Raw genomic sequence first — 23,531 nt, forward strand, 5'->3', positions numbered from 1 at the left:
CCCACCTTGGAATCAGTACCAGAAGAGCCCTGTTTCCTCGTGAGTAGCAAGGGAAGTGACTGAAAACCAGCTGAGAGTTGAGCAAGTGGCATTGTTCCCTTTCTGACCCCTCCCCCCATACAGCACCACAGTGCAGTGACTTGCCCTGTCCTGGCCAGTACCTAAAGCTCTGCCCCTTAGAATGTAATAGGCACACCAAGACAAAAAAATATGGCCTAAATGAAAGAACAAATCAAAGCTCCAAAAATATAACAGCGATAAAGAGATAGGCAACCTATCAGATGCAGAGTTTGAAACATTGGTTATCAGGATGCTCACAGAAGGGGTTCAGTATGGTCACAAAATGGAGAAAAACATTAAGGCTATGCAAAGTGAAATGAAAAGAAATGTACAGGGAACCAACAATGAAGGGAAGAAAACTAGGACTCAAATCAACAATTTGTAGCAGAAGGAAGAAATAAACAGTCAACCAGAGCAGAATAAAGAAACAAGGATTCAAAAAAATGAGGCGAAGCTTAGGAACCTCTGGGACAACTTGAAATGTTCCAACATCTGAATCATAGGGGTGCCAGAAAGAGAAGAGGAAGAGCAAGAAATGGAAAAGTTACTCAAAAAAATATGAAGGGGAACTTCCCCAATCTGGCAAAGGAAATAGACTTCCAGGAAGCTCAGAGAGTCCAAAAAAAGATGGACCCTAGGAAGCACACACCAAGGCACATCATAATTACATTTCCCAAGATGAAAGATGAGAGAATCTTAAAAGCAGCAAGAAGTTACCTACAAAGGAGTTCCCATAAGACTCTCAGCTGATTTCTCAAAAGAGACCTTGCAGGCAAGAAGGGGCTGGAAAGAAGTATTTAAAGTCATGAAGGGCAAAGACCTACATCTAAAATTACTCTCCAGCAAAACTATCCTTTAGGATGGAAAGGCAGATAAAATGCTTCCCAGATGAGGTCAAGTAAAAGGAGTTCATCACCACCAAGCCCTTATTATATGAAATGTTAAAGGGACTGGTCTAAGAAAAAGAAGAAGATCAAAAGCTATGAACAGTAAAATGACAACAAACTCACAACTATCAACAACTGAACCTAAAGAGAACAAAAACTAAGCAAACAACTGTAACAGTAACAGATTCACAGAAATGGAGATCACAGGGAGGGTTATCAGTAGGGAGGGGGTGGGGAGAGAATGGGGTAAAGGCAAAGATAATAAAGCATAAATGGTAGGTACAAAATAGACATGGGAGGTTAAAAATAGTTTAGGAAATGGAGAAGCCAAAGAACTTACATATATGACCCATGGACATGAACTAAGGGGGGAAATGTGGGTGGGAGGATGGTGCAGGGCAGAGGGGAATAAAGGGGAAAATGGGCCAACTGCAATAGTGTAATCAATAAAATATATTAAAAAGAAAACCCAAAACTGTCCTTTCATAACATTTCCCATCTTAGGGAATGAGTGGTACTGCCATCCATCTAGAGGTCTGAGCAAGAAATTTGGGAATTACGTGCATTCTCCCATGCCTTCATGCTCTGTATTGAGCCAGTTACCGGCTCCTAATGTGATAGAGATTTCATGAATATATCCTGTTTTCATGTACCTCCTTAGCTCCGTGTTCAGGGCAGCAGCATGTCTTGTCCTCGGTCTTTCTGGCTTCTTTCATCTTTTTCTAATCTATCTTCTTTTCTATCTTCTTCTAATTCCCCAGAGTGTTTGGAGTGATCTTTCTACAACAAAAGTAATCACATCTCTTTCCTGCAAAAACCCTTCAGTGACTCACTATAGCTGTTAGGGCAGATCTAAGCTCTTCAGTGTCAGTTATAAAGGTCAGCATGATGTGGCGCTGGCTCAAATCTCCAGCCTCTTTGCTAGCCCTTCTCCCTCACAAACTAGGTTTTAGGTAAATTGAAATGTTGATTTCTGAGTAAGCTGTACTTTCTGTTATCTGTGGGCTTTCCTTTCATTTGGAATATTTCTTCCCTGTAGTCTCTGTGCTCTAATGAGCCCTTCCCTGACTATTCTAGATGCCCTTAGGTACTCTTGCTGAGTGTTCCATCACACCTTGTACTTCTTGTTACAGTATTATCTCACTTTCCTGATATTACTTGTTCACTTGTCTCTCTTTCATGAAATCATAAACTTCATGGGGACAGAGATTATGGTTGTTTCATTTACTGTGTCTTTAGCACCTAGCATAGTGGCTGACATACACATACTAGCTTTTTTTGTTACTATTCAAAAGGTATTTGTTAATGTAATAACTTTCAATAGTCAGTTTAGAAGATACCTTTTTTGGCGAAGATTTCTTTGTTTTAGAAAAGCCCAAGTCTTTCATTTTTTGAGTCAAAAATAGAAAGTGTCTATATCTTTTTATCATCTAATAACGCTATATAGCATTATTTGTTTATGTCTTTCCCACAAAACCATAAACTCCTTGAAGGCAGGGACTGAGTTATCCATATTGGAATCGCCACTGCTTTTGTTTATACTTCTTACTAGGTCCTGTAGATGCCAGATCCATTGTTTTGTCATCAGCCTTTTGATCCAGTCTGGTCCGTCTGGATCACTTGTAAACGGTGTTTAAAACTAAGCATAATGTGGATTTTAGAACATCTTTTGGTATATATAATATACCTTTTCTAATGTAATCCTTTAAGATCAGCGTATTTATTTATTTGTTTGTTTATTTTAAGGCACATAGCTTGTAGTCAGATGAAAACCTTACATCCTTTGCTTAAGGAATTCTGATTTTTTTAAAACCTAGATAAAGGACTTTGAACTTATAATTTGTCTTCAATTTAATTTACTTCACTTGTGCCCATTATTTCGATCTATTTTCTTGACTCTGTCATTCTTATACTTAACCTGCTTTTTCTTGCTTTGTGTCATTCATAAATTTGGGAAGCATGTTCACCGAAGATATGTCCATATTTTCTAGTGACTGGTAATGTTCAGCATCTTTTTATGTACTTACTTGTCATCTTTATATGTTCTTTGCTAAAGTGCCTATGTAAATATTTTGACTGTTTTTTCGTTGTTTTTTTTTAATTTTGTTAATGAGTTTTGAGACTTTTGTAATCTGAATATAAATCCTTTATCACATAGATTTTTTGCAAATAATTTTTCCTAATTTGTGGCTTCTTTTTTGTGTTCTTTTTTCTTTTTAAATTTATTTATGGGGGTGACATCGGTTGTTGATAATATATAAATTTCCAGTGTTCAACTTTATAACGCAACACCTATGTACTCCACTGTATGCTCACCACCTGTAATCTTTCTCCTCTTGTCATCACGTGTTTGGCCTCCTTCGCCCTTTTTATCCCTTCGTCCCCCTGAAAATCAGTTGCCCATGTATGTGTGGGTCTATTTCTGTTTTCTTGATCTGTGTGTGTGCTTTTTTTTTTGCCATTCCATAGTGTTTTGATCATTGTAGTTTGGTAGCATACTGTGAAGTCAGGGAGTTGATACCTCTGGCTTTGTCCTTTTTTCTCAGGATTGCCTTGGCTGTTTGGACTCTTTCATGGTTCCATACAAATTTGATGACTTTTGTTCTATTTCTGTGAAAGATGTCATTGGGATTTTGATGGGGGTTGTATTAAATCTGCATATTGCATTAGGTAATACAGCCTTCTTAATAACAGTATTTCTTATAATCTGTGAACATGAAGTATCTTTCTATTTCTTTGAGTCTTCATTTTCTTTCAAAAATGTTTTGTAGTTTTCAGTTCCAAGTCCTTCATTTCCTTTGTAAGTTTATTCCAAGGTAATTTATCCTTTTTGTTGCAATTGTAAATGGGATTCTTCATTTCTTTTTCTGATATTTCATTGTTAGTATATGGGAGTGTGACAGATTTTTGTATATTGATTTTGTATCTTGCCACTTATTTGTTTATTGTTTCTAATAGTATATTGGTGGTGTTTTGGGGGTTTTCTATATATGTAATCATGTCATTTGCAAATGGTGACAGTTTTACTTCTTCATTCCCTATTTGGATACCTTTTATTTCTTGACTTCCAGTACTCTATTAAAAACTAATGGTGAGAGTGGGTTTTCTTGTTTTGTTCTTGGTGTTAAAGGAAAGCTTTCAGATTTCACCAGTGAGTATATAAGCTGAGGGTTTGTCATATATGGCTTTATTATGTTGAGGTATTTTCCTTCTGTGCACATTTTATTCAGTGTTTTAATCATAAGTAGATGCTGAATTTTATTAAAGCTTTTCTTCATCTATTGATATATGATTTTTATCTTTTATTTTGTTAATGTATATCACATTGACTTAGGTATGTTGGTTCATCTTTGCATCTTTTTTAGTGTATTATATTTGATTTGCTAGTATTTGGTTTAAGATTTTTGCATCTCTGTTCATCAAGAGATATATTGATTTTTTGTTGTGGTTGTGCTTTTCTGGTTTTGATATCATGGGAATGTTAGCTTCCTAAAGTGAGGAAGTATTTCTTTATCAATTTTTTTGAAAAGTTTGGCAAGTATAGGAAGGTATTAAAGCTTTGAATGTTTGGCCCTGGCTGGTGTAGCTCAGTGGATTGAGCGCGGGCCTGTGAACCACACGATTGCGGTTCGATTCCCAGTCAGGGCACATGCCTGGGTTGCCGGCCAGTTACCAGCAGGGGAGTCACAAGAGGCAACCATACACTGATATTTCTCTCCTTCTCTCCTTCCCTTCCCCTCTAAAAATAAATAAATAAAATTTTTTTAAAAAAGTATATTAAAAAAAAAGCTTTGAATGTTTGGTAGAATTCACCAGTGAAGCTATCTGGTTTTGGACTTTTGTTTTTGGGTAGGTTTTTGGTTATTTCAATTTCCTTACTAGTGATTGGTTTAAATTTCCACTTGTTCATGGCTCAGTCTAAAAAGGTTATGTATTTCTAGAACTTACTCATTTTTTCTAGGTTGTTGAATTTTGTGGTGTGTAGCTTTTAATAGTAATCTTATATAATCCTTTATATTTCTGTTGTGTTCATTATAATTTCTAATTTTGAGTCTTTTCTTCTCTTTCCTTAGTGGAGCTAGCCAGAAGTTTGTCAATTTTATTTATTCAGAGAGCCAGCTCTTTGTTTCATTAATTTTTTTTCTATTGTCTTTTTTTATTCCCTATTAACTTACTTCCACTCTAATTTTAATTATTTTCTTCCTTCTACTGACCTTGGGTTTTATTCATTGTTCCTTTTTTAGTTCTTTAAGGTGAAATGATAGGTGGTTTGAGATTTTTCTTGTTTCTTGAGGTAGGCCTGTCATGCTGTTTGCTTCTCCCTTAGTGCTGCTTTTACTGTGTCCTCCAAGCTTTGGTGTGTTGTGAATTTCATTTGTCTCCATATCTTTATTTCTTCTTTGACCTAGTCCTTCAGTGGCATGTTGTTTAATATCCACATATTGTGGTTTTCTCAGCTTTCTTCTTACAGTTAACTTCTAGTTTAATAATNTGGGTTTTATTCATTGTTCCTTTTTTAGTTTTTTAAGGTGAAATGATAGGTGGTTTGAGATTTTTCTTGTTTCTTGAGGTAGGCCTGTCATGTTGTTTGCTTCTCCCTTAGTGCTGCTTTTACTGTGTCCTCCAAGCTTTGGTGTGTTGTGAATTTCATTTGTCTCCATATCTTTATTTCTTCTTTGACCTAGTCCTTCAGTGGCATGTTGTTTAATATCCACATATTGTGGTTTTCTCAGCTTTCTTCTTACAGTTAATTTCTAGTTTAATAATGTTGTGGTTGAAATATATGCTTAGTATGATTTTAGTCTTAAATTTATTGAGATCATTTTTGTGCCCCACTGCTCCATGTTCAGTTGAGAAGAATGTAAAGTCTCAAGTACAGCTACACCCACTTTTCGCTGGATGCCATTTGCTTGGAGTTAAATCTGCTTCTTTACTTTGAGCCTATGTTTGTCTTTGCAGCTGAGAGCAAAGCAGTGTATACCTGAGTCTGCTTTTTAATCCATTCACTACTTTGCCTTTTGGAAGGCTGCCCCACCATTACAGCACCAACACTATTATTCTATGCCTTTTGATTGTTGAGTTGAGTACATTTAATTCAGAATAATTAATGATGTGTGAGAAGTTATCAAAACTATTTTATCTTTTATTTTCTAGTTGCCCTGTATCTTCATTGTTTCTTTTTTTAAGAATACATTTTTATCTTTAAAATGAAAATTCCTTTAATATTTCCTTTTTAATCATTTTTAATGTTCAAATACAATTGTCCCTGTTTTCCCACCACCACTTTCCCCAACCCCACTAACCCACACCTCCCACGCTCAATCCTACCCTCCTTTGGTTTTGTCTGTGGGTCCTTTATATTTGTTTATTTATGACCCTTTCCCTTTTTTCCTCTGTTATTTTCCTCCCCCCTCCTCTCTGGTTACTGTGAGCTTGTTCTTAATTTCAATGTCTCTGGTCATATTTCATTTGCTTATTTGTTTTGTTAATTAGATTCCACTTATATGTGAGTTCATATGGTATTTGTCTTTTCACTGCCTTGCTTATTTCACTTAGTATAATGCTTCTAGTTCCATCCATGCTATCACAAAGGGTATGAGCTCCTTCTTCTGCTTCGTAGTATTCTATTGTGTAAATGTACCACAGTTTGTTGATCCATTCATTTACTGGTGGGCACCTAGGCTGTTCCCATCACTTGGCTATTGTAAATTGTGCTGCTGTGAACATTGGGGTGCATAGATTCTTTTGAATTAGTGTTTCAGAATTCTTAGGGTATACTCCCAGCAGTGGAATTGTTGGGTCAAAAGGCAGTTGCATTTTTAGTTTTTTTGAGGAAATTCCATACTGTTTTCTATAGTGGATGCACCAGTCTGCATTCCCACCAGCAATGTACTAGGGTTCCCTTCTCTCCACAACCTCTCCAGCACTTGTTGTTTATTGAATGTATGTATGTATGTTGTTTGTATGTATGTATGTTGTTTATTTGATAGCCATTCTGACCATTGTGAAGTGATAGCTCATTGTGGTTTTAATTTGCATCTCTCCGATGGCTAGTGATGCTGAGCATCTTTCTCATATGTCTCTGGGCCCTCTGTATATCCTCATTGGAGAAGTGTCTGTTCAAGTCCTGTGCCATTTTTTAATTGGATTGTTTGTCTTCCTGGTGTGGAGTCATATGTGTTCTTTATATATTTTGGAGATCAAACCCTTGTCTGAGATATCATTGGCAAATACATTTTCCCATACAGTTGGTTCCTTTTTCATTTTGCTAATGTCTTCTTTAGCCATGCAGAGGCTTTTTATTTTAATGAAATCCATTTGTTTATTCTTTCCTTTATGTCCCTTACTCTAGGGGTCATATTGGTGAAAATATATTGCTGTGTGGAATATCTGAGATTTTCCTGCCTGTCTTCTCCTCTTTTATGGTATAATGACTTATATTTAAGCCTTATCCATCTTGAGTTTATTTTTGTGTATGGTGTAAGTTGGTGGCCAAGTTTCATTTTTTTGCATATAGCTATTCAGATGTCCCAGCACCATTTGTTGAAGAGGCTATTTTTACTCCATTTTATGCTTCTGTCCCCTTTGTTGAATATTAATTGACCATAGAGACTTTATTGGGTTTATAGTCTGATGTCAGGTATGGAGATTCCTCCTACTTTGTTCTTCTTTCTCCAAATTGCTGTGGTTATTCAGGGTTGTTTATGGTTCCCTATAAATTTTTGAAATGTTTGTTCTATTAAGAACACATTTAAAAAAAGATTTTATTTATTTATTTTTAGACAGAGGGGAAGAGAGAGATGATGAGTGCAACTACGTATTGATGGCCCCTACTAGGGACCTGACACGAAACCCAGGCATGTGCCCTGACTGGGAATTTGGTTTGCAGGCTGGTGCTCAATCCACTGAGCCGCACCAGCCAGGACTCCATTGTTTCTTTTCCTTTGTGTTTCTGTCTGCCATTTGAGTTTGTTGGGCTATGATTTTTTTCCACTTTCTATTTTATTTTAAATTTCACTCATTCATTCATTTGTTTGTTTGTTTATCAAGAGAGGAAAGGAGGGAAAAAGAGGAGAGAAACATCAGTCTATGGTTGCCTCTTGCCCTCCCTGTACCGGGGGCCTGGCCTGCAATCCCGGTATGTGCCCTAGACTGGGATCAAACCAGCAACCCTTTTGTTTGCAGGCCTGCACTCAATCCACTGAGCCGTATCAGCCAAGGCCATTTCCTCTTTTTCTATATGTCTCAGCTCTAGATTTTTGTTATGTGGTTATCATTAAGTTTATGACAAAAAAAAGTTTCATTCATGCAGTAGTCCTTTTCCTTCTAATTGCATTTCATCTTCACCTGTGCAAGTTAAGTTGTTTCCCCCTCTCCTTTTATGTATTTGCGATCACAATTTTCCTCTTCTATGCTGTGTATTTTTTCCAAATTGCAGAAGTTTTATAGTCTTTTTAAATAAATTTTTCCTCTTTAATCTTCTGAAATAGAGTTGCAGTTTTCTGCTTCTGTCTGGCAGCTTACTCATAGTTTTGTATACTTTCATCTTTTTGTTTTAAGTAAAAGAGCTCCTTTAAACATTTCTTTTTTTTTCTAAGATTTCATTTACTTTTTTTAAATTTTTTTGAGAGGAGAAGGGATGGAGAAAGAGAGGGAAACATTGATGTAAGAGACAAACATCAGTGGTTGCCTCTCATACATCATACCCTGACTGTGGTCTGAATCTGCCACCCAGGCATGTGCCCTGACCGGAAATCAAACCAGTAACCTTTTGCTTTACAGAGCAATGCCCAGCCAACTGAGCCACATTTGTCAGGGATCAATATTTCTTATGATTCAAATTTTGTGGTGGTAAATCCTCCAAATTTGTTTTTAATTTTCAATTTTTATATATTACTTTTTTATTTATTTTCAGAAGGGAAGGGAAGGGAAGGAGAGAAATATCAATGTATGGTTGCTTCTGGTGCATCCCCTGCTGGGAACAGGCCCCTGCTAGGAACTGGCCTGCAACCCAGGCATGTGCCCTGATGGGGAATCGAACTGCAATTTGGTTTGCAGGCCCGTGCTCAACTGAGCTACACCAGCCAGGGCTTAAATCTTCCAAATTTTTGTTAGGGATAGTTTTTATTTCTTCGTATCTAAAAGATAATTTTGCTGGATATATTATTCTGGGCTGGTGGTTTCTCTCTTTCAATATTTTGACTTTCATTTTACTCTGTTGACTTATAAGGTTTCTGTTGAAAAATCTGTAGTTATCTAATTGTTTCCTTAGTATCTTGCAGTCTTTTCCCTTGCCTGTGTTGGTTTTCATATGAAAACTTTTGTCAGTTTTCATATAATGTGTCTTGGAGGTCATTTTGCACTGAGATAATTAAGTGTTCTGTTAGCTTGTTGAATTCAAGGGTCTAGCTCTTTCCATAGGTTTGGGAAGTCCTCATCGATTTTTGTTTGAATGGCTGTTACCTTCTCCCTCTATTTTCCTGGTAAACCCATTGTTTTTACATTGATCTTTCCAATGGAGTCAGATAATTCTCATAGTCTTTCATTTTTTTAACTTCTCTCTCTTCTTTCAATAGACTCATTTCTAGATTTCTGTGTTCAAGTTTGCTAATTATCTCTCCACTGGTCTGTTGTTTCCTGGGCTGTCCATTGCATTCTTCATCTAAGTTACTGAGTTCTGTACCTCCAGAATTTCTGTGTTAGTTTTTTTTTATAGTTTGAGTGTTTTAAGTACTCCTTTTCTTTGTTGATTTTATTCCAGAGCTCACTGAAATGCTTTTCTGTGTTTTCTTGTATCTTACTGAGTTTTTTTTTTTTTATAACTACAATCATTTAAATGACAGAGATGTCATTTAAATCACAGTCTTCCTTGTCTTTGAGTTCAGTTTCTGGATGCTTTCTTTTTCATTGAGCTACCCTGTTATTTTGATTATTTGTGGTACTTGATGGATTGTTTTCTCTGCCTAGCCATTTGAGGTAGTACCGTTTTTAGATGCTGTATTTTTCTGAACAATTTAGCAGGTTAAGTAGATGTCTGTCTTTTGTTCTCCAGTAGATGGTGCTATAGTGCAAATTTTTATCGTTTTCTTCTGTGCACTACTGGTACCTCTGAGATCTTGGGTTGGAGTGGCCTCAGTCTAGAAAAATATGTCACCTTTGGGGAGAGGCATCCTCTCTAGGTCCAAGTCACCTCAGGCTTAGGGTACCATCCCTTTTGTGGGATGTAGCTGGTGATGGGGCTTCAGGCCTTTGAGTTCCTGGTACTTGGCTCCACATAACCGGAGACTGCCAACCAAGGTGTGCTGTCTGAAGCATCTCTGCTGCCTCTACCAGGTTCCTCTGTGATCAGTTGGGGAGGGGGGAGGTGAGCTTACAAGTGTATAGTTTTGCCTTAATAGTAATGGTGGCTACTAGTCCACTGCTGCCACACCGCTGTGCTGTGCTGCACTGCACTGCATCCCCACCCTTGTCACTGGGTTTAACAGCAGTGAGTGCTGGCTAATAGGCTGGAATGGTGCTTCTGTCCCTCTGGCCCTGTGGATCACCATTTTGGGGCTACAGCCTGACTCCTTCCCTGCTACTGCATCAGCTAGGGTTATGGCAGGCACTAGACATTGAGTGGCATATGGCATTTGTGGCCCTGTCTCTGTTCTCTTCCCCTCCTGCCTTCCATGCTTGTCCTGATACATCCGCCTTCAGATGTCATGCTGCATGGCATGGATGTCCCTGATGTGTCTGTGTATTGAGCAGGGGAATCATTTGTTGAATTATAGTTGTCCAGCTTGTCACTTTAAGGGGAAAAACCAAAGTGTCTTCTCACTCTGTGGTGATATCACTGCCCTCTTACTGTGTCTTAGTATTATCTTTTGAAGGGTTTTTAATCTTTTTAAATATTTATTTATTTATCTTTAGAGAAGAAGGGAAGGAGAGAAGGAGAGAAATATCAATGCATGGTTGCCTCTCATAAGTTCCCTGCTGGGAACTGGCCTGCAACCCAAGCATGTGCCCTGACTGGGAATCGATCCGTGATCATGTGGTTCGCAGGCCCGCGCTCAATCCACTGAGCTACACCAGCCAGGGCTGAAGGGTTTTTAATTTTGATGAGGTGCAATTTATATACACCTTTTTCCTTTTATGGACTGTGCTGTTGGTGTTATAGCTAAGAAATCTTTGGTCACAAAGGTCACAAAGATTCTCTACTATGTTTTCTTCTAGAAGTTTTATAGCTTTCTGTTTTACATTTAGGTCCATGATTCCTTTTTGAGTTCATTTTTGTATGTGCCTGTTACTTATGTGATGCAGATGCTGGCCCACAGTGTCTGCAGCATCATGAATGAGACGAGACAATTCATACGGACTGTAAGAATCCTGTGGAGAAAAAGAGATGACAAGGCTGCTCTCTCGGTGAAAGAGAGGGCCCAGACCCCTGCCCAGACAGGCTTTTATTGCTTTTCTGGGCACATTACATGGAGGATGGCCCTTATTTACTATGCACAGGTTCACTTTAGGTGGTTACCTATTACATCACAAAAGAAGGGTATTTGCAAATGTAAAGGGAAAAGTGGTTGTACTGGTTACACCCAGCCTTGGAAGGCTTAGCATAGATTTTAGGAAATTACTGTAAAGATGTGCAGTAAATGTTTTCTGCCTCAAATATTGAGTTTTAAGCAAAAAGCAAGTCTTGGGAGGAAATGGGAGGGAGGTGGGGAGCACTGGGGTGGGGGCAGGGCAGGGAATATAAAACAGAAAACTGTACTTGAATAAGAATTAAATTTAAAAAAAAAAAGCAAGTCTCAAAGCGGCCTAGGTACAGTGCAGACCTGATTCCCCGTGGGAGAACCTGTCCGTGAGCGTGAGTCCCGTGTGCCGGACCTCACTTTCCACGGGCCTGAGTGGGAGCTGGGCTGTATTTCCCATACCACACAGAACCATTTCCTATACTTATGTCTTCTTGCCTGTTTTACATGTAAGTGTTTAGAAGTTATCATTGTTAAAATGTTTAAAAATCAGCATTTAGTTTAAATTATAACTTGAATGAAAAAGTAAACATTTCTCTGTTGAGAAAACAAAATAAGCCAGTTTAGTATTTTGCAAGCATTAGTAATTAGTTGCAGTAAGAGGCTACTTCTTACCCCTCAGGACCTTCCTTCTCACTTGTTCCTCTCATTCTAGATGAGTTACCGGTACAGTTCCTTCCATCTCTTCCTGTCTTTGTGTGAATGTCACTCCCAGGGAGGCCTTCCCCGGTCATGCTGTTTAAAATTGCCCTTCCTTTTCTTTCAGTGGTCCCAGCTGTACTTGCTGCTTTATTTTTCTCGTAACACTTTACTAACTTCTTCAGGAATTTTCCTTGTCTCCTCCACCAGGATAGGAGGTTCCTGGTGTGCCGAGCACCTAAAATGGTGCCTGACATACTGTGGATGCTCAACAGATGTTGAATGAATAGAGTGAATAAATGTATAAAGTTACAAATATTTGTCACAGTGTTCATTTTAGACCTCAGGCTCTGTAATGAGAGCATATTAACAAGGGAAAATACCTCACAATAAACTAAGATAATTCAGTGAACATTTGCTATAGGAACCTTTATTTTGATGATTTTTTAAAATTGTTATTTGCAGGGTTCAGTTTGGCAGAGACTTGGTGCAGATGTGACAGCAGTTGAGTTTTTGGGTCATGTTGGTGGGATAGGAATTGATATGGAGATATCTAAAAACTTTCAACGCATCCTTCAAAAGCAAGGATTTAAATTTAAATTGAATACAAAAGTTACTGGTGCTACCAAGAAGTCAGATGGAAAAATTGATGTTTCGTAAGTATGCTGCCTTTGATTTTGATACGATATCCTTGTCTTTCTTTAACAAAAACCTTTAGTTTTTCAGAATTACTTTATAGTTTGTAATTTTAGATTATTTTATAATTTAAGACCATTATATTGCTTAGTATAAACTCAGTATTCCTTATCAAATCAGTTTATTTTTTTTAATATTTTATTTATCTTTAGAGGGGAAGGGAAGGAGAGGAGGAGAGAAGTATCAATGTATGGTTGCTTCTTGTGAGTCCCCTGCTGGGAACTGGCCCCTGCCGGGAACTGGCCTGCAACCCAGACATGTGCCCTGACTGGGAATTGAACCACGATTGTGTGGTTCTCAGGCCCACGCTCAATCCACTGAGCTATGCCAGCCAGGGCTCAAATCAGTTTATTGAAATTCATATTTAAGTTCATGCTGGAAAAATTAATACAATATTCTCATTGTAATGTGCACTAACATAGTATACATTCAGAAAAATTTAAACTCTCTATATTTAGTAAGATGAAATTTTTTTTAAAAAAATTTATTTCTGTTTATTTTTTGAGAGAGGGGAAGTGAGGAAGAAAGCGAGGTAGGCAGTTGGTTGCATCTTGCTCGCCCCCACAGTGGGCACCTGCCCACAACTCAGGTATGTGCTCTGACCAGGAATCACACTGGTGACCTTTCAGTTCGCAGGCTGGCCACTCAATCCAATGACCACACCAGCCAGGGCAATAAAGTGAATTCAGTATTTTTAGATACTTATATGGGGAAATCAGTAATATTAATTAGATTGCTTACTATGTGTCTGGCACTCTTCATTAAACACTTTTATAACTTGATGAAATACTTCGCCTTAGGTCACACAGTTAGTGACAGTCATAGCTTGTACTTGCGTCTTTCTGACTCTAATACCTGTGCCCCCGACCTGTGTTATATTGCCTGTTTTTGTGGGATTTCAATGATATAACTCATGAGAGCACATTTTTTAAATTGTCTGACCCTTATGTTTATATTTATAATAAAATAAACTTACACTGTTAAAAGTGTCATCAGGACTTGATAAGTGTCTGGTTTTAGAATTCGAAGTCTATGAGCTATTTATGTAGATGTGTGTTTAATAGTTATAACATGCTCATTGTCCAGGATTGAAGCGGCTTCTGGTGGTAAAGCTGAAGTTATCACTTGTGATGTTCTCTTGGTTTGCATTGGCCGGCGACCTTTTACTCAGAATTTGGGACTAGAAGAGCTTGGCATCGAACTAGATCCTAGAGGTAGAATTCCAGTCAATACCAGATTCCAAACTAAAATTCCAAAGTAAGTTGCATAGTTGCTGCGTTTTTCAATAATTTCAAAGTTTATGTCAAACATTACTTTGAAAATAAGAGTTCTGTCATGCTTAAAAAATATATTGGCTTCAGGGAAAAATAGTGAATTAATATGTGAGACCTAAATAATTAATTGGAATAATATTTAGAAACTTTCAGTTTTGTGAACATGGCCTAACTGAAGATAGGTGTCTGATTTTAGAAGTTCACTGCTTTTTGTCTCTATTGCAGTATCTATGCTATTGGTGATGTGGTGGCAGGTCCAATGCTGGCTCACAAAGCAGAGGATGAAGGCATCATCTGTGTTGAAGGAATGGCCGGTGGTGCCGTGCACATCGACTACAACTGTGTGCCGTCAGTGATTTACACACACCCCGAAGTGGCGTGGGTCGGCAAATCCGAGGAGCAGCTGAAAGAAGAGGTAATCCTGAAGTGCAGGGTAGTTTTACTCCAGTGTGCGAATTAAGTTCATGACTTAAGTTCGAGAATTATTTTATTAATGTATGAATGTATTGTAATTACTATGTAGAACATTATAGATTAGTTTATATATTTTTCCTTTGTTAGTATTATGAAGGAAATCATTCACTTGCAGTGAATTCAAAAACTAGTAACACTAGAGCTTTTCTTTTTGTCCTTGAAATACAGATAGACCGAAATTTGCATTTGTTTGTGTTTATACCAAAATATATTTCATTAACAAGTATTTTGGTCTTTCCTTCTGTATGGTCTGTGAAGAATTATGTTCTTGGGATTTATTTTCTGAACATGGGGTAGATGATTTCACCAATGGGATGAACTTTTTCAGAGTTTATATAGGTTGTCATTTTCTGTCTCTCACAGGGTGTTGAGTACAAGGTTGGAAAATTCCCGTTTGCTGCTAACAGCAGAGCTAAGACAAATGCTGACACAGATGGCCTGGTGAAGATTCTTGGGCAGAAATCAACGGACAGAGTATTGGGAGCACATATTCTAGGACCAGTGAGTAATGTAAAACCAGAAATTCCATTAGGATTTTTGAAAAGCATTGCCATTTAGTAGATTGCTTTAAAACCACCAGGTATTTACGTTATGAGGTTATTTATGGACTCTTGTGCATCATTTCTAGCAAGATACTGGCAATACTCTCTTGCCCACTGTGTAATCTGCTTTCCACACTTGGAACTATGATTATGCTTTTAAAACATGTGCCATGTGCCTGCTTACCACTCACCAATGGTTCTTTTCGATTGCAGGCTTACACACAACTCCCCACCAAATCTGGTCCTGCCCATCTTACTGACTTCATCTCTTTCCACTCTTCCTTTTGTTAATTCCCTACCTCATGGGCCTTTTCTCAGTTTCAAAACAGGTCAAACTTTTTTCCTTTTTAAAGCTTTGTGCTTATAGTAGTACCCTTTGCTTTAACTGTGTCTGCCTCCAGATCTTTGTGTGATTGACTCCTTTATTATTTGCATCTCAGCTCAAATGTTACCTTCTAAGAGAAGCCTTTTCTACCACTGAATGTAAAGCATGCCCTTCCCTTAGGTATGTGATGTCCCAGTAATAATAGAACATTTGAGTGCTCACTCTGTGATTTTTCTAAATACATGCATTAATTTTCACAGCTATGTGGGGTAGGAATTGCTATTCCCAGTTTTGAGGTAAAGGAGTGGAATGAAGCACACAGAGTCTGCATAGTTGAGGTAGTAAGTGGTAAGCTTTGAACCCAGAGCCCAGCCCTGTACCTTCTGTGCCACCTTTTCTGTTAAGCTTTTTCTGACTGGAGGAAGTTCGTTCATGGCTCTTACAACTAATCTGTCCCATTAGTGTACTTGTTTTTGCCATGGAGGTAAAATTAATTTTTGGCTTACTGTTTTAAAGGGTGCTGGTGAAATGGTAAATGAAGCTGCTCTTGCCTTGGAATATGGTGCATCCTGTGAAGATATCGCCAGAGTGTGTCATGCGCATCCGGTAATTATTCACAACACGGCAGAATTAATGGCTACTAAATTTTCTTCTGACACCCCAGTCCTTGACTTGTAATATTACTTTTCTTCCCTTGCAGACCCTGTCAGAGGCTTTTAGAGAAGCAAACCTGGCTGCATCATTTGGCAAACCAATCAACTTTTAAATTAGAAGATTATATATATTTTTTCTGAGATTTCCTGGGAGTTTTTGTAGAGATCACATTTCTGAACAGGAAATGCTCACAGCTCCAAGAATTTCTAGGACTGAATTATGAAACTTTTAGAAGGTATTTAATAGGTTTGAACAGAAGGGAATAATCTCATACCTATATTTTCAGTAAAGTACATTATTTGTTTCAGTACATTAATATTGCAAGAAAACGAAAAGCTACTTATAGTAGCATCCTGGAAAATCTTCTTTAATGCATATTTCCATGCTGTTTACGAAAGGTTCAGTTTCACTGAATTTATGTTACATAGCTTTTATCTCTGGTATATAGTAAAGTTGGATTTACCATGGATGGAGCTGGAGTGTGGTATGTGAACAGCTGTGTTTGAAGCAAGGTGATCAAGTTATTTTAAACTTGGTTTTCAGATTGGACATAAGAGTCGGTCATTATAAGATTAAAATATGTATAAACTGAACTCATGTAAATAAAAAAATGACCGTCTCTTGTTTTATTTAATCTCCAAATTCTTGCAGTTTAGAATAGAATTTGTGTTTAAATTTTCAAGCTACTATTGAGCTACTATTGTAGTCTGAAGTATATAATTAATCAAAGGAGGTATATCTGCAAAATTCAAATGTTGAATGGCAGTTCAATTGTATTACAATGGAAAATGGAGATAAGAAAATAAACATTTCTTAAATATTCATTTGGTGGTTATTCTGAGTGTATATCAGGATGGTCTTGAGTTCTTATGACTACCTTTTGTGTGTATTCTTATTGCTCTTTATTATAGCTCTTATAAACGTGGACATACCTTTTTCCTCGTGGTAGTTTTAAGGCATTTAAAAGGTAACTATTACCCTTCCATCTATTTTAGTGATACCTGCTAAATGTTTAGCTTATATTTTTGCAGACACAGTGTAAGGGAATCTTTAATCTGCCTTTCCTCTGTAGATTTCCATTGGCTAAACGACTAATTCTTTAGAGTGCTATAAAATTGAATTCATTGGTAAATATTTAAGATGGCCATTTCTTGAAGTTTTTAAGAAAGTGTTAAATGACAAATAACTATATAACTCAAGAGTTAGTAAGACTGGAAGGAGAAGTCCGTTCACTCCTAAAGGATATAAGCCAGAAAGTTATATTTACATATAACTAAATTTAAGAATCATTTCAGATTAAGTACGTATCAAATCTGGAATAGTATAAGTTTTTATAATACTTTATTTCTAGAGAGGGGGGAAGGGAGGGAGGAAGAGAGGGAGAGAAACATTAATGTGAGAAACATTGATTGGTTACCCCAACTGGAGACCAAACCCACAACCCAAGGCATATGCTCTGACTGGGAATCAAACCAGTGACCTTTCACTGTGTGGGACGATGCCCAACCAACTGAGTCACACCGGTCAGGGCTGGGATAGTATAAATTTAAAGAGGAAAATAAAGTATCTTAAAGTACTAGAAATATGTTAACTAGATAGTCACTTAATTGCAATTTAAAAGTTATGGTAGTCTTAAGGAAAGTTTAGAAAATATAATTTGTCAGCAGAAAGCTGTATGGAATAAGGGACCATCAGTTGATCACAGCTAAAAGGAGACTTTTTAGGAGTCTTAAGGTTTTTATCGCATTTATATATGGGTCACAATTTCCTTTTTCTTAATGTGTTCAGTATCCTGGATTGTATCGCAGTACTTACGAATGACACAGTGTCAAGACTGGATTCTGTTACATGTCTGAAAAATAGTGATCTCTTTTTTTAAGTAGGCAGTTAACTTAGCTGATCACCTACTCCAAACCTGCTGTCTTCGTGAGGTGCAGCAGCTGGTGTCTGCCCCATGCGTGCGTAGTTCACTGGTCTAGCAGAAATTGGACAAAGCATATGCATAGTTTGGGAGTTCCTCTCATATGTCTGTTTTCTGGTGTTTCTCTCCCTCATATTTCAGTTCCTGTGGTTGCCCTAAACTGTCCTTCAAGTCCTTAACCAACGGAACTTGGCTTCTGCCCAAGTTGCCACTTACTGGGATCTCCCCTCAAGTGCAAAGTTATTAAAAGTAGAATTTCATCCAGTGGTGATCTTTTTTTGAGTGTCATCCTCTTTCTGCCTTTTACCTGCTTGGTTATTCTCCATTTATCTTTGGCGGGGAGCAGGTGTATGTTCAGAGTTTGCAACTGTTATCACCAGGAGGGTTGGTCAGATACATGCTATTTGCCATTATTGAAAAGTGAGCTCTGCATCTTTTAAAAAATCTGAAACCCTACTATTATGTGAAGTGCCAGTTTATTTAAATATCGAACACGTTCCCCTACTCTAGGGGAGAAGTTTCTAGTTAGAGAATAGTGAAGTATAATTTAGTATGAAGTCCTAGCTATACAGACACAAAATAATAGTTAAATTCAGCTTTAAGGGTCCCTATTCAATATGAGAATGCAGATTTATTTGTGTGGGACTGAAGTCCTGGGTAGAAATCAAATTTTAAATGTTCACTTGTGTTTACTAAGTTTGCAGTATTTTCTTGGCTCGTGAAAGGTGGGGCTGAGTTAGTTGTCCAGTTCATTAAGCTGATTAAGATTAATGGTTTCAAAGTGAGGTCTTTAGTTGTTCAGCCAAGAAGGAATGAGGAGTATGATGGTTTCTATTCTAAATAAAATACTTAGAGGGAAAAAAGACGTAGTTGCTCTAGTAGGTGATGCAATGTGACCACTTCGTTAGTTATTAGGATTCCTACCTAAAAAAGTGGCTATTAATTGACTGGAACCAGAGGGAAGTTGCCGTATTGTTTAAATTACAACTGTTTACATAACTGTTGTTCAGGCCCAGTTTCAAATGCAGCTGTGTTGGCTGTGTGGGTAGTTGGTAGGTAGTAAGCAGAATAGTTTTACTCTAAGAATGTGTGAAAAAAATCCCTTAGGGCCTGGGCTGTTACCCAGTTAGTTCAGGGATAAAGTTGACACAGGCTTTGTATTCCAGCTATTTTCTTTACCTTGTGGAATAAGTGATTGTCATGTGATTGTTTTGGCCTCATCTACAGATTCTAGGCAAAGGATCTGTAGTTCGTGAGTTCAAATAAAATATAAAAGCTGTGAGATGGGTGGGGCGGGGGTGTGTGGTGGGGAGGAAATGGAGACAACTGTACTTGAACAACGATAAAAAATACAAAGAAGAAAAGCTGAGAAATCACAGCGTCCTTCTGTACTTGGAGCAGCACCGCTCAGTTGGCAGGAGCCGCGTGGGTAGGGCGACCCTGGCCTGTGTTAACCTGAACCTTCCCCACAGCAATCCGAAACCCATTCAAGGTGGTAGTATTGAAAAGCCAGTTTTCTAAGAATTGGTGCTTTTTGTTCTCTTTCCTAGAGCAAGGAATACTTACAGGAGTTCCGGAGATTGGAGCAACTAAGTAGCTATTGATACTGTGCAAGTAACTCAGGCTCTATCCTTTTATCCAAAAATCACCGGAAGTGATTTTGGCGTGGATTTGTGGAGGGTATTGACCTAGCAAACAGATGAGTAAAAGCTTGTTTATAGGTGTAACAGAAAGTAGGGTCTCCGTGGAGGCAATGAACTTGTCTATAAATCCATATCCACAGTGAAAATAACATTCTTTGTTCAAGGGATTCATGAACACGGAATCAGTAAAAGTAACAATTTAAAAATGACAGTAAACAATTTTATACAAAAGCAGTGTACTTTATTAAAATTCATACAAAATGTGGTGATTAAAAACATTAAATAGGCAATGAGATTTACTTTGAAGAACAGTAAGTCACTTTTGCTTTGGTCATTCAGCCATCTCATATAGCCCCTCCTCCGTTTACAGGCAGGTGCTGTAAATAGTAACTTTCTGGCTTATATCCTTTAGGAGTGAACGAACTTCTCCTTCCAGTCTTACTAATTCTTGAGCTTTATCTTCTAAATATTTTTGATTATCTTCATATTTTCTTTCTAACTCTGTGGGAGATAAAAAAGAAAAAAGTCTGAGCAATTTATAGTGATGATCTCAAGATCTAACACTCAAGTGTCTTTGCTTATAAGGCTCTGTTAAGCACCAAGGACCAAGTAAATAGATTTTCACCTTTTAAATAAAGAAAATGTGGATGCATTAATTCTAAAATTCTTAATGAAAGCATGAACCTAAGTGAAATGACCTACCTTTCAGTAGTTGCAGCTTGCTGTTTGCTTGAGCCAAAAGTGTTTTTGCTTCATTTTGTAGCATTTCAGCTTTCCTTCTGGCATCAGCTGACTCTTCAGTTTTTTGGGCAATTAAATTTTCTACTTTTTTATATTTTTCATCAAGTTCACCATCCAGAGACTGCAGTTCCACATTTAGACAAAGAAGTGATAATGTTAGTGTCAGTAATTACATTTAAGAGCAGTGTGTAATCTGATCGTGGCAAGCTTGGGCCACATAGATAATGAACTTGGACAGCAAACATTCTGGATTGAGGGCCTCATCAAGGCTACTCAGGCTTGAAAACATTATCTTGAAATAGTGGAATTAAATACAACATTGACAAGATTTTTAAAAACAAAAGATTTCAGACATTTTGGTGTTGTAACAGGTCTCAAGGGCTGAGCCCTCATTCTCCTGCTGATTGGCTCTTTCCTGTGGAGACACTAAAGAGATTTTCTCAAAAGTAGGTGTGTTGGGATCCAAACATTTAGACCTCAAAAAAGGCCCATTTTGAAAAAATTGAAAGGACCATCTGGATTCTTGACTGGGGTTTGTAGAGACTCGGTATCCAGAATCAGAGTGAAAAGGCAGATATTTAACGGAAGGAAGGGCAAGATTATAGCATGGGCGGGTGTTTGAGAGGAGTTGGGTTTGGAAAGATGGTTACAAGTGATTCTTTTGAGAAACACTTAGAACGATAGCCACTGAGAACTGGAACTTCATGTCAAGGGGCTTTGCTCTTGATTGTAATCAAATGCCATATTTATGCCAAATGCTCTGTAAGATTATTTGGGAGACTCATGCTCTCAGGACTGCAGGAAACTAGTGGAAAAGACAGGTGGAAGTGAAATTTTCTTACTGTTTTGTTCTCCCACCCAGAGGTACAGTACGGTCACTGTTATGTAACGCCCAAAGGCCAAAGTAATTCCAGGAAAAATTTTGATGTTAGTTTCAGTTTATAATTCCCTGCTATTCATTTAACAGTTGCAACATTCTTCCCAGGTTTAAAAAGGCTTCTTTGGAGCTAAAGCCCATGGAATTTAGAAATTACTTGCCTTTTAGTGAAAAAAAAAAAATAAAAGGGTCACATGGGATTTTCTCTGCAAATCAGACTAAGTGAAAGCAAAGGGGTTGTTAATTCAAAACGAGTGTGGTAGGGGTGAGATGTTGGTTCCCTCCTACTAGCTGTTCTCTGCTATGCACTCTAAGCTGTTCTACACTGCTTTTAAAGACTTCTCAAATGGCTAGGTGTTTACTGGGTACCATAAAGATCTTGACTGAAACACAGAAGTACATGCTCAATATGCTTGTCTGAAGACTTAAGAGAAGCATATTGAGCTAATTTCATCTTTGTGCTAATTTCTTCTTTGTAAACCCTTATCCAAGATTGGATTTGAGGGCCTACGTCATGCTTATTGGATACTTTCATATCCACTCCCATTCTTTTCCCTGTGTCTTTAAAGACTGCTGTGTCAGAACAGATCATTTGGGGTGTTTCTGATGATTAACTGTAGTCGGGCTGTGTTCCTTAGTATTTCCAAGGAAGGCAGTGAGGAGACCAGTGCTCCGGGATCAACACAGCTGTGAGGTTACAAAGATTTACTTACCTTCTTAACATCTTCTGCACTTTGCTTTACAGCATATACTACTTTTTCAATATATTCTGCCTCCCCAGAGTTTTGGGCTGCCTTCCGCTTCAGTTCTTCCACGTTCCTTTCCAGCTCGCTGATGCGCTGAGAGGCATTGTGCAAGGTCTCCTCAGAAGCTGCTGTTTCAGACTCAATCTAAAAGTATAATGTCAATCAGTCGGCAAGCCATTGATTTAGGAAGTGGTAGGAAATGCTACGGAACATAGTTTAGAGGAAGATTTAAAGAATGCCATTTTACTACAGACCAAAAGAAGTAATTACTATAAAGAAAACAATTTCAAGAAAGCTTATGTAAAGTGCCCAATTTTATTATTTTTAATATATTTTATTGATTATGCTGTTACAGTTGTCTAAATTTTTCCTGCTTTACCTCCCTCCACCCTGTACCCCTCATTCCCTCCAGCAGTCACGTCCTTAGTTCATGTCCATGGATCATGCATAAGTTCTTGAGCTTCTCTATTTCCTGTACTGTTCTTAACCTCGCCCTGTTTTGTACCTACTAACTATTATTCCCTGTACCTTTTCCCCTATTCTCTCCCTTCCCCCTCCCAGCTGAACACCCTCCAAATAACCTCCATATCTATGATTCTATTTCTATTCTGCTGGTTTGCTTAATTTTTTTTAGATTCAATTATTGATAGTTAAGAATTTATTGTCATTTTAATGTTCATAGTTTTTATCTTTTTTCTTAAATAAGTCCCTGTAACATTTCATATAATAATGGCTTGGTGTTGATGAATTCCTTTAGCTTTACCTTGTCTGGGAAGCACTTTATCTGCCCTTCCATTTTATTTTATTTTATTTTTTTTTTTTTTTTAATATTTTATTTATTTATCTTCAGAGGGGAAGGGAAGGAGAGAAGGAGAGAAATATCAATGTATGGTTGCCTCTCGTGCATCCCCTGCCGGGAACTGGCCCCTGCTGGGAACTGGCCCGCAACCCAGGCATGTGCCCTGACTGGGAATCGAACCTCGATCCTATGGTTCGCAGGCCCGCGCTCAATCCACTGAGCTACACCAGCCAGGGCAATCTGCCCTTCCATTTTAAATGATAGCTTTGCTGGATAGAGTAATCTAGGTTGTAGGTCCTATTTATCGCTTTGAATACTTCTTTTCAGTCCCTTCTAGCCTGCAAAATTTCTTTTGAGAAATCAGCTCACAGTCTTATGGGAACTGTCCTGGAGGTAAGCATCTGCTTTTCAGATTCTCTCTTTTTCTTTAACCTTTGGCATTTTAATTATGATGTGTCTTGGACTGGGCCTCTTTGCGTCCATCTTGTTTGGGACTTTGTGCTTCCTGGACATGTATGTCTACTTCCTTCACTAAATTAGAGAAATTTTCTTTCATTATTTTTTCAAATAAGTTTTCAATTTATTGCTTTCTCTTTTCCTAATGGCATCCGTATAATTCAAGTGTTGGTACATTTGAAATTGTCTCGGAGCTCCTTACTCCATCCCTGTTTTATTGTATTCCTTTTTTCTTCTTGCTGTTCTGATTGAATGTTTCTTTTCTTCCTTATGTTCCAAA

General features: G+C 37.8%; 2 protein-coding genes across 2 annotated transcripts in view; one reads left to right on the forward strand and one right to left on the reverse strand.

Moving 5' to 3' along the window:
* Positions 1-16,888, forward strand: part of DLD (dihydrolipoamide dehydrogenase) — a 34,391-nt gene extending 17,503 nt beyond the window's left edge. Inside the window, exons 9-14 of the mRNA XM_037070641.1 lie at positions 12,569-12,759; positions 13,886-14,056; positions 14,299-14,488; positions 14,911-15,048; positions 15,931-16,020; positions 16,115-16,888. Of these exons, the coding sequence (XP_036926536.1) occupies positions 12,569-12,759; positions 13,886-14,056; positions 14,299-14,488; positions 14,911-15,048; positions 15,931-16,020; positions 16,115-16,180 (846 nt within the window). The 3' untranslated portion in view covers positions 16,181-16,888. The remainder of the gene's footprint in view (positions 1-12,568; positions 12,760-13,885; positions 14,057-14,298; positions 14,489-14,910; positions 15,049-15,930; positions 16,021-16,114) is intronic.
* Positions 16,889-19,851: 2,963 nt separating this feature from the next.
* The window catches only part of LAMB1 (laminin subunit beta 1), a 70,272-nt gene continuing 66,592 nt past the window's right edge, over positions 19,852-23,531 (reverse strand). The window contains exons 32-34 of the mRNA XM_037070613.1: positions 21,964-22,140; positions 20,335-20,494; positions 19,852-20,133 (exon numbers count right to left, since the gene is read on the reverse strand). Coding sequence (XP_036926508.1) covers positions 19,997-20,133; positions 20,335-20,494; positions 21,964-22,140 — 474 coding nt within the window. The 3' untranslated portion in view covers positions 19,852-19,996. The remainder of the gene's footprint in view (positions 20,134-20,334; positions 20,495-21,963; positions 22,141-23,531) is intronic.

This window comes from Sturnira hondurensis, unplaced genomic scaffold (genome assembly GCF_014824575.4).
Source record: "Sturnira hondurensis isolate 20B ecotype Veracruz unplaced genomic scaffold, ASM1482457v3 Scaffold0018877, whole genome shotgun sequence".
Lineage (NCBI taxonomy): Eukaryota > Metazoa > Chordata > Mammalia > Chiroptera > Phyllostomidae > Sturnira > Sturnira hondurensis.